Consider the following 11,384-nt stretch of genomic DNA (forward strand, 5'->3'; position numbering starts at 1 on the left):
CGCCGGGACCCCCCCGCCGCCGCTCCGCCGGGGAGGTGCAGGAGGAGGAGGAGGAAGAGGAGGAGGAGGAGGAGGATGGCCCCGCGGGGGCCGGCGGCCGGGCGGCCGGGGCGCTGCCAGCGCGGCAGCCGGAGGAACAAAGGCGCACGGCGCAGGTAAGGGTGGTGGGGGGTCGCGCCTGGCCCGCTCCCCGGGACGGGACGAGCATCCTTCCCTCCTTCGTCCCCGGCACCTTTTCATGTTGCTTGTCGCGCAGAGAGCAGCCCCTCAGACAGCCCGGTCTGCACCCTCTGCGTCCGGTCCCTCTGGGCTGCTGCCATCCCATCTGACCCTTTCTCATCCCATCTCACCCTTTCTCATCCCATCTCACCCTTTCTCATCCCATCTCACCCTTTCTCATCCCATCTCACCCCGTCCCGCCCAGAGACGCACCGTCCCAAACCTCTCGGTGTGATTTAGGGGTGAGGGGGCTCATCATTCCCCAGTGAGCTCTGTGGTGCCATCAAGATGACAGTGCAAAGCAGCAGGTTGCCCGAGCACCTGGCTGGGACTTGCTGGCACTGGCCTTTCATCCACCGCTTTGTCTGACAGCATAACTCCAAACCGGATTGATACTCTTTGCAGGGAATTAATAAAACTCCAGTTCATGTCCATCATATTAAGAAGGAATATACAAGAATAGTATCCATAYTACGGTGCTATTACCATGTGCTAATGACGTATATTTAATCCAAATCAAAGCTTTGCTGTTATTGCATTAGTGGCTGTGAGCTGATGGCCGTGGCCACCCTGTTGAATATGTGCTGTGAGTTTGATTTGATGCACAATGTTGAAGKTTCCATATGACATTGTCATGACTCTGTTGCTTTGACATGCTGTAAGCTGTCTGTAGCAGAAAATTTCAGCGTAAATCACAGAAAACAATTTCACTGAGGMACTGCAATATGGAAAGTAAAGCTCYCAGAATAACATACCAAACGTAAGTATGTACTTAACATTAATACTTAGAGCTTTTTAAAACATTTTAATCTCCTAGGTCTACTATTATCTCCTAGGTCTCATTTCTGAGAAAGACAAACAAAATGAATTCATAGGATTATTTTTTTAAAGGGTGTTATAAAATAAGCCGTGCTGTACCTCATGCAGAGAAATGTGTCAGGCTTTACATTGTGACACTAGTTTTCAAGTTTTTATTATTTTGCCATGGAAGTTTTAGTTTTTAGTTGTATTATAGTTGTCTTTTAATAAACTGTTCCATTTTAGGGCATTTTTTCTTTCATCAGTCATAGCAGAATCTTGACCTAACTGCACAAGTACCCCTGAATTATTAAAAAAAACAATTAAATCTGAAGAGAGTTGCTTGTGTCAGGGGGTGAAGAGGGATTTCAGTAACAATTTTATTATAGCTTCATAATCATCAATACTAGATAACCTGAGTTGCCTGCAGAACGAATGAAAAAGTTCCAGAGCCACCAATACTGGAGGCAATGTGGGGCAGAAATGGGAGACACCCACCTTGCTGTTTAATCTGTTACTATTATCTCTCATTTCTGAGAAAGACAAAATGAATTTKCAGGGATTTTTTTACAAGCRTGCTATAAAATAAGTGGTTTTGTTYRTCATGAACAGAAATGTGTCAGAGACAGGCCAGRTGCTGTGATGGTGACAGGGTTATAAGTTCAAGCTCAAGACATTGATTTGAACAGGTATCTTCTAGTCAGAGATGCTGCATCTCACAGGCCTGAGTAACAGAAACTAAAGAAGAGGAGGGTTAAAAAGAAGRGATAAATTTGTTTACAGTCATCTGCAGTTTCTGCCATTAATTTCATCTTTTCCAGTGCTAAGTTATTCCTACTCTTTAGGGACTGGGCTCTAGCAGTTGCATTTGCACAGTGATATCATCCTCTATAGACCCACTGATTACTGTGCAGAGTATGGGAAACATGATCCCAAGGAGGTGGACGGTAAGGAGATGAGAAAGAAAAATAATTTTAAAGATCCTAAAGATAGATAACCCAGAGAAAACATCTTACGTACTGAAATGAAAAACGAAGGCTTGTCCTCCCATGACAGTACTGCGCCCTTTCYCTTCTCCGTTTGGCTCTTTTGTTTTCTTTTCCCCAYCCTGCCTTCTCCACTGCTCCYTGTCATTTCYCATGATGTTCTCRCTGTCTTTGGAACACCATATCCTTGAGGCAAAAACTTTATCTCCTTATGCAAGTGCAAATGCTGCACGCTGCTTTGGCACTTAGCTGATGTGAGGATGCCAGAACAGTGAAACACCTTTGATATGCTGAAATTTGCATATTAAAATCTCCACCAAAGCAGCAGCAGAGATGATATTAATAACAAAGTCTCCCATTCACAGACATGGCCAATGCCATGAGATGGGGTGTACAGGTATTATGGGATGGGAGCCCCTCTCTGCTGCCTGCTGAGGAATGAAACCAAGACACAAATTGCCTCCAGTGCTCAGGTGTGTTGATACATCCCAGCAGACAAACATCTGCATATCCTGGGGTGGTAGATAAGTCAAGATCTTAATTAAAAGAAACTAGGTGGTTAATTAGTTTTTCAGTTTGGGAATGCATGTTTGCCAGTGATTCCCAGTTGCTGCCCCATGGGTGGGCTGTAAGGTTCCCATGAAATCTTCTCTTACTTGGCTGCTGCTGTCTGATRTAGGGCTGATCTTCTTCCCTTTGTGTGCCCCTACTCCCCACAGCAGCTGGCCACCAGAAACTGTCCAGGAGCCACTGGGCACTCTTAGACCCACACTGAGTGGCTTCCACAGCCCGTAGGCCATCCGTCTGTTGAACAAACTTTCATAGAATCTTAGAATGGTTTGGGTTGGAAGAGGACCTTGAAGATCATTCAGTTSCCTTGCCATGGACAGGAACAAATTCCACTAGACCAGATTGCTCAGAGTTCCATCCAATCTATTCTTAAGTGCCTCCACGGTTGGGGTACCCACAGCTTCCCTGGCAATCAATTCCAGTGCCTCACGATCCTCATGGTGAAAGATTTCTTCCTAACAGCTAGCCTAAACCTATTCTCTTTCAATCTGAACTCATTCCACCTTGTCCTGTTACTACATGCTCTTGTAATCATTCTTGCCCTATCATTCCTGGAAGTTCYCTTCAGGTGCTGCAAGGCCTCAGCTGGGTCACTGTCATGGTTTAGGAACACTAGCTCCCAATTTAATGCCCCCACCAAGACTCTCCMAAACCACAGGCTGCTCTCTCCTGCTCCCCAGCTTTTTCCTCCCACCTACAGCAGGATGGAGTTGAGACTTGGAGGCACAAAAGGTAAAGATTAGAAACTGAGATAAAATCAAAAGAAACAGCAACAAGATAAGAAAACAAACAGTAACAGCAACAATACTAATGAGAGGGTACAAGGAAAGAAATTATTCACAGAGAAAGCCCCTGACAATAGACAATACTATACTGGAAGGAACCCCTTCGCCCCAGAAGAGAGTCCCTTCCCCTGGCATCCCTGGCAATGACTGGAAGGTGGGATCGAATAACTTCCAGGTCCTGGCCATTCTCCCTCCTAGTTTCTGCAAAAAATGAACCCTGTCATGTTCAGATCCAGGACAGTCACCCTGAAGCCTTTTCTTTTCCAGGATGARCAATYCCAATTCTCTCAGCCTTTCCTGRCAGRAGAGGCGCTTCATCCCTCTGATCYGTGTCCTCCTCTGGACTCACCCAACAGTTCCAYGTCCTTGTGCTGGGACCCCAGAGCTGATGCAGCMCTGCAGGAGGGGTCTYACCACAGCAGAGYRGAGGGGCAGAATCCCCTCCCTCCCCTGCTGCCCATGGGGCTTTGGATGCWGCCCAGGACACTTTCTGGGCTTCCTTGGCTTTCCAGGCTGCGAGAGCACRTGGCTGGGTCACGTCCAGCCTCTCACCTGCCACTTCCTTCAAATGGATACACAGCCTCCATTCAATCATAAAAACACGTTTTGAATGTGATTTCGTTATGCATCACACAAAACAAGTTACATTCGGGATGCTGTCRCACAGCCACACACACCAAAAAAAAMCCTCTAGAAATTACTCTGAGAGTGTTTAGTCTTTTTCAGGATTGCCTTTTCCCTAATTTCTTTTGGGAAATTGCTAATGAGACTTGCTGGAAGCCTACCAATCTGAATGAGACAGCTGTTGAGTTTGGGGGTTTTGTGTTTACCCAAAGTTTTTGGGCTGTTCTGCAAATTAGTCAGTTGTAAAGAAGAGCATTTTTTTGCAAACGCGGTGATATCATCTTCCTTAGGCAGCTTCTAAAAATATGTGCTGATACATTCCAAAAGAAAGCTTTCTGCTTTTCAGAAGTGTCTTTATAAACTGGAGATGCTTTTGCCTCWTGCAGGATTGTGGAACAGTACCAGAACTACAGATCCATCCCTTCAGCTCCAGAGTTTTGCAGATAGACATTTACTTTTACCTTTTCAGGTTATACAGTATTCTTCATGCCAATGCAACATAGTTGCACAATTATTTTTATACAGCTGTGTTGGATGAGAATTGATTTTGAAAGTATCCTGGAAGGTGTTGGAGTTTGGTAATTGCCTCGAATGGAGCCTTTATCCCTTGTTGAGATGGTGTTTTAATTAATYAGAACAGAAGATCCCAGGAAACTGATTTCTTCATCCTTCCTCACAGCAGTAGTTTTTATCCACTCACACTGCAGAAACTCTTTCCCCAGATATCTTTTTTTTTTTCCCCCAGATGATGAGAGCAGCTGAACCAAAGCAGGTACCTGTCAGCTCCTCATGTTTATGGCTGCTCTGTGGCTTCTCGTGTGCCCTGGGAAGGCTGGCCAGGAGGATATATAATGTAGGCAGCAGCATCTTAGGGCTATTTCCCTAAATTTTGTCTTGCAGTTGCTTTTGGATGTGAATGGCTATATATGCAATTCTGGCTCCCACTTCTTGTCATCCACCGTGTTTGTGCTCAGAGTCCCGATGGGCAACTTCATCACTGGGAATGTGTGCAGACGAACGGATTTTCTGTGCTGATGGCCCAGATCCTTATCCAAAAGGTTCTTGGAGCATCAATTTCATGGAAGAACTACCCCTTTCTCCTCTGTTAGGTGCCTTAAGGGAAAGGGAASATTTTACATATTCCTGGTGTGTAGCTCTCATATATTCACTTATTATTATTCATTGCATTTGTTTTCCACAGTTTTCCTTTCCAGCAGACTCTTCCTTCCTAATGGCAACACTTTTGTCTGAAGTGATTTTGCCAGGGAAAATTTTGCATTACCACATATCAATAACAGCTATTAATAATAAGATTATTAGTACTTACAGTATTGATYACAAACCAAGGTTCTGCTCTCTTTTCCATCCCCTTTGCAGATAGGTCTGAGTAGTGTGAGCAGCCAAAGGAGTTCCTTTATGTTTTTCTGCCACACATGGAGATCCACTCAGTTTCCTTTGCTAACAAACCCAATGGTTTTTTGGCTTTCCATTGTCACCTTAGCAGAAATTGCCATTGTGTTATCCTTTCTCCAGCTGTTAGGACAGTATGGGTAATTTTCTTTGAAGCTAGTGCTTTCCTATTTCTCTGGTGGCCTCTGCCTAAAGCCCATCCTTTCTCCTCTGACAAATGCAGGCTTGTCTTTTCCCATTCACCTGGTTCCCACTGGTTTAGGGAATAAGTCTCCCAGAATGAAGTCCTTCAGCAGCACAAGTCCAATTGGCAAAGCCAGATTGACCAGGATGTCTGCCTCCATTTATGAAACTCTGAATCACAATTAATGAAACCCAGCACTGCTTCATTTCCCAGCACGTTTATCTCACCTCTTGCTCGTTGTCTGCAGACGGGGAAATGCACGCTCCTGTCCAGCCACTTGGGTTTGCTCAGCCCATGGCCCAACCTCTGCTTCTGTGCACAGCAGGGAGAACAAGAACCCATCTGCAGAGAGCCAACAAAACCTGCAAGTGGTGCTGCAAATAATCTGACTCGTAGCATGGAGTGTGGGGAGCAAGAACCAGATCTTACAGAGGATGCTGAGAAGGACGGATGCTTCCTGTTCACTTTTCCGCTTGTTGAAGATCTGATGAGATCTTCAAGTGATGTCTTGTTCAGTTGTAACAGAGCATCTTTAAGGGAGATTATTTATTCCCCTTTTAGGAAAGTCCCTTTCTTTTTGCTCTTTTTTTCCTGCCCCTTCCCTTATTTTTTTAATTTAGTGCATGTTGGTGTGAYTTTTGTCATACCAGAGGCCATACTTTTGGCCTAAATCCACCACATTTATCCTGTGTTGTAACATTAGGTGAAAAAAAACCCAGTTTTTTTGCACTGGAAATAAGCACTGAGAAACAATTTAATTGAAGTATTTCTCAAATCTGGAAATGGTTTTGTGTTCACAGACCCCCTGCCAGAACGGGGTAGTTTTGCTTCCTTTCATTTACAGTGTCCAACCCATTTAATTTGAGTTTTCTGAAAGTGGTGGCTGAAAACAATTTTCTGAATCTTTATTCATGTTCTTAAATGAATTCCCTGATTTCCAATGTGTGAAGCATATAACAGCTCCCTTTGGGTTTCACGCGAGTTTATTTTGTCCTTGTGTCCCTCTACTGGGCAAGCCTTTCCATGCCTTCCCAAGGAAGGCAATTTTAAGCACCTTCCCCAAGAGGACAAAGGGCAGTTAGTGAACCTGAAGCTGATATTCACATAATTTTTAATTAATCCTCTAACCAGTTAGTGGCACTGAGATGTGAAGAGCAGCCTGCCTGRTCTGATAGACACTTACAAAGGTGTTGGGTTTTATAAAAAGGACTAGTCTAACGGAACTATTGAAATGCATAAAGGTAAATCTCCAGGGGTACAGTTTTATGGCTTTGTAAACAAGGTTTATATTCTAATAATTAAACCCAGTATTTTTTAGCACTTGGAGATGTATCATTTTGCCTCCTTTCTTCGTGACTTTATGTAGAATTATACTGACAGCATAAAATAAATTAAACACTAGCTCAAGGGATCCAGAAATTATTAGTTTCAGAACAGTCATCAGAAATAAAACCTAAAGTTATATAAATATGGGGAAAAAAAGGCAGAGGCAGGGGTTGGGGGGGAAATCCTGTTCTACTGGGTCACGAACCAAATGGCCATGACCTAAAAATAATCTTTCTATTGTTCCACAGAATGTGAGTAGAAATTAATATGCTAAATCTGATTCCCCTAAAAGTACCGATTCTGTTTCTCTGCATATATTTGATGTATTTGGAATTGCACTTAAGACTTAATACAGTCACTTAATGTGGCAGGTTTAGATGTGCTGTCCCTGTACAAAACTACATTTTTCATTAAGAAAAAAAAAATGTCCGTGACAATATTAATTTCTCTTTAATGATTCCATTAGGTTAWATGAAATAAAATAATGAAAATTCCCTTTTTCTTTTCATAGTGGCCAAATGGCATGATAAAGAGGCATGACTAATCCCCTACCCTAAGGGTTTCAAAAGGGAAGAATAGGCTAGGGTGGGGCTCCGCAGCYACACAGCCAGCTTACTGCCTGAAAAAAAGGGTTGGATAAGGGCAGGATTTAATACAAAAGGTCAGGCTAACATAATACATTTCCACTGAAAGGAAGTAGAACTCAGTAAAAATTCTTGGTGATGAAAGGAAGAGAGTTGCTGCCATTAYGGAAGGATGGCAGAGAAGCAACAGATATTTCAAGTTGGAGAGAAGAGCATTGCCACAGTGGTGGGCTGTTTACAGAGCATCAGTCAGTGGTCAGGTTTGGTATTTTTTTTGCACTCAGCTGCTTGTTAGGAAGGATGCAACAAGGTTCAGGAGTCCCAGGTGGGCACTTAGGGCTGAATGGCCACTCAATCATGATGAAGGCCCCTGGGACACAGTAAATGATAGTCAACAGTATATTTTTAACCTCCTAGTCAGYGATGGAGAGAGGGAAGGATGCTTGTCTAGAAGATGAAATATCATTTAAGCAGCGAATGTTGTGCTTGTCTGGTAAAAGTGTGCAGCAGTCAGGCTGGCAAAGCACTGAAACAAAGTGCTGCAATTTTTCCAGTTCCTTGCTTGCTTTCATTTATGTGGAGAGAAGGTCCAGGAACGTGATCCTGCCCCAGCTGAGAGAAGTCTGTCAGAGCCAATACAGTTTGCATCTTCCCTAATCCTCTATAGCACTCAACATTTTCCCTCTGGAGCTCTCCTTGCCTGTGTGAGGGCTCTGTACAGCCTCGGGCTGTTCTCACTCACGGCAGCCTGGGGGAGGCAGGCAGCTGCATGGCCTTAATCCTGACACCTCCTTGTCTCTGCCTGTGCTTGCAGAAGCATCTTGATATCAAGAGAAGCTAACAGGAGGTGGGATGTCCTATCCTCTGTGTGTGTGTGTGTGTCTGAAAGAAGACAAAAAGCATCCTCCTCTTTGCCTCCTAAGCTGGTGTTGCTATTTCTGTGCCCATGGTGGCAGTCTTGCTCAAAGTGCCTTCTCTTGGGAGGTCCATTTGCAAAGCCTGTAGAAAACAGTGAAGATTTCATTATTAAAGCTGAGAAACCACCAGGGTTTGATGACATTAGAAGAAAAACTCCACTTATGTGTTGTGTGGCTTGCTCCAGTCATCTCTTCTTGCATTCATCCCGTACAGTTCAGTTTTCCTGAAGTTCTCTGTCATATAACAGAAAGTCACTCCTCCAACATTCTGTATTTGCACAGGAATTGTTGTCCACTGAGAAAAGATCTATTTGTATTTTYACACATTTAAATGGACAGAAACATATGCTGAGAAACTGAGAATAGTATAAGTTCAAGATTTTCCATATCTACATGGTTCAAATTTTCACCACAATGCCCCTGGTTTTGTATTTTCTATCCCAGATTGCATTTGAGAGGCTGCATCTCTCCCTGCTGCAGACAGAGTGGGATTTTTCCCTTGAGCAGAGCAAGAAATGAAAAATTGTTTGTTTTGTGGTGGGGTTTATGGGGTGTCTCTAGTAAATGAACCTGAGAGTCTCAGAAGAGAGTGCCCATRGGAAAAAAACAAGACAGCCTTGTTGGCTGTTAACAAATGTTGCTGGATTTTAACAGAGAAGTAATTATTTCACTGATGTTCAGAATAATAAAATTGTAAACAATTATATTGTTTGAAATTGACAGCCAAGGGAGATGGAGGAGATGTGGACCATTTGGGCTTAAGCTTATAATGTGAAGCTGAAGTTTGTAATTTGAAGCTGGTGGAATTACTGATATGACAGGCAGGGCTTTTGCCTCCTGTTACTGTGATGTTTTACTGGAAGATCCAGAATCAGTACTGTCTGTGTGCAAAGTCTGCAATTTTGGGGCTTTCTCTCCCAATAATTGTGGTACATKAGATGAACACCAGCCCCCATGGGCTTGTAACCAGTCTGGGATTCCAAGTGAGCACCTCCAGGGAGGAAGAATTTGCCAGCATATCTGTGCCTATCATGCACTTCAAACCAGACCTTTCTGAGACTTGTGAAAAACAGGTCAAAAATCCCCAAAATATCAAAGAGATGAGCATTAGGACTGCAGGACTGCAGTCCTACTGGGTCTGCCGGTGACAGACATGGGCAATCACCCACAGGATTTTATTTGCTGGTAACTAATCACTGCCACACTGTCTCGAGGACAGAGGTGACAGGGGAGGAGGAGGAGCAGACAGGGAAAAGCATCAGCTGGCTTCCCTTCCCCAAGAGGGCTGTGGGCACCTGAATTCAACAGCAGCTTGTGAGAAGGTGCCTACTGTCTCCTSATGCCCAGGGATCAGAGGGGTTTTGCTCTGGACAGGGATCCCCTTGCCCCAGGCAGAGGAGGAGGAAGAGGAATTAGGGTGTCAGCCTGGGTCAGGCTCCCTGCTGGGAGCTGTGGGTTCAGCTGGGCAGCCCAACAGGTCTGATGGGGCTGAGGGACGCCTGGGCAGCGCTGAACAGCACAAGGAGAGCATCCTGGGTGAGGCAGAGAAGTGCCACCCATCCAACAGCAACTCCTGTGTGCATCAGGGGAAAGAGGCACCTGTGGAGGGAGCTTCAGCCTTGTCTKGGATGCTGCTGGATCTGCACAGGGTGCAGTCACCCTTTTTGGCACAGCTCTTGGTGTCTCAGCTGCAGATTCACACCCTCCCATCCCTGTAGCTGGTGGCTGGCAATTGCCAGGGATTTTTGAGACAGCTGAGACATTAATCAAACTATAATTTGAAAAGTCCTTAAAAATTTATTGTTTACTTTACAGGACCTACATAGGTAGGATAAAATCTATTCTTTTAGTTGGTCAGATAGAGTTGAGAGGGAACATAAGGTCCACCCCAACTGGTAAACAAGAATTAAAATAAGCCTTCTCCTGTCTATGCTGTTTTTTTAAGACAGGCTTACCCTATTTGAAAAACAACTTTGATCCTAGACAAATCTTATGATAAACCACAAATATGTCTGCTTTGGAATAAATCTTTGTGGAGTTTCTGGATTTACATTCATAAAGGCTTAGCATACACTAATTAATTTGGAATAAATTACTMCAGTTGGAACAAGGCCACAAATTCTAGCCCAGATTTGTAGAGGGAGTTACTTAGCTGTATCTTTAGACTATTATATGTCTTACAGGAAGGTATTAAAATAAATGTATTTATATGTACATTTACACACACACACACACACACACACATACTTGTGTGTATTTGTACCATAATGCATTTTTTTATTGTCCATCTTCTAGGTTCCAGTGAATGGCCATCTTATCACATCAGTCAACATCAGAGAGAAAAAGCTCCTCAAGGTACCAGCAAGAGTTTTAAAGTTTATGTATTGTCTTTCAAGAGACAGTTGTTCTAAGAATGTTCCTTTATTTAAGGTAATTTGTTCTTCCTGGGTTTGCTGCACTTAAGAGATGAYTTTGGAATGTAAGACCATGTAATTTTCCGTCACTGTTGTGCTTGTCACTGCCACCACAAAGGGATGGTCTCATCATCCAAGCCCAGAAGTGTGTGCTGGGATCTCCTGTATTTCCATTCCAGCTCTGACGAGGGTATTCCCTGGGGTCTGTTTAGGGCTTTCACCTTGAGCATTGAGAACTTGTATTGGTGTGAAGGAAATGGCTGATGCTTTAAAGAATTTCCCAGTCCTTACAGCAACTTCCAAGCTGCCCAGAGAAGCTGTGGATGCCCCATCCCTGGAAGTTCTAGATCAGGTTGGATGGGGCCTGATCTAGTGGAAGGTGTTCTCGCCCATGGCAGGGGGGTGGAACTGGATGAACTTTAAGGTCCCTTCCAAACCATTTTGTGATTTTGTGATTCCAAGTAAGGACCAGCCCCTGAGCCTGGGCAGGGAGCTGTGTTTCTGGCAGGGGTTTCCCATCATGGAAAAATCAAGAACCATTGTATTTAAACTAGAATATTCAAAATT

General features: G+C 44.0%; 1 protein-coding gene across 1 annotated transcript in view; it reads left to right on the top strand.

Annotated features, from left to right (window-relative positions):
- LOC130589190 (uncharacterized) overlaps window positions 1-11,384 on the top strand; it is a 38,687-nt gene that overhangs the window by 6,375 nt on the left and 20,928 nt on the right. Inside the window, exons 5-6 of the mRNA XM_057390402.1 lie at window positions 63-155; window positions 10,699-10,758. Of these exons, the coding sequence (XP_057246385.1) occupies window positions 63-155; window positions 10,699-10,758 (153 nt within the window). The remainder of the gene's footprint in view (window positions 1-62; window positions 156-10,698; window positions 10,759-11,384) is intronic.

This window comes from Malurus melanocephalus, unplaced genomic scaffold (genome assembly GCF_030028575.1).
Source record: "Malurus melanocephalus ecotype Western Australia unplaced genomic scaffold, MMel_1.1 scaffold_26, whole genome shotgun sequence".
In the NCBI taxonomy this organism is placed as follows: Eukaryota; Metazoa; Chordata; class Aves; order Passeriformes; family Maluridae; genus Malurus; species Malurus melanocephalus.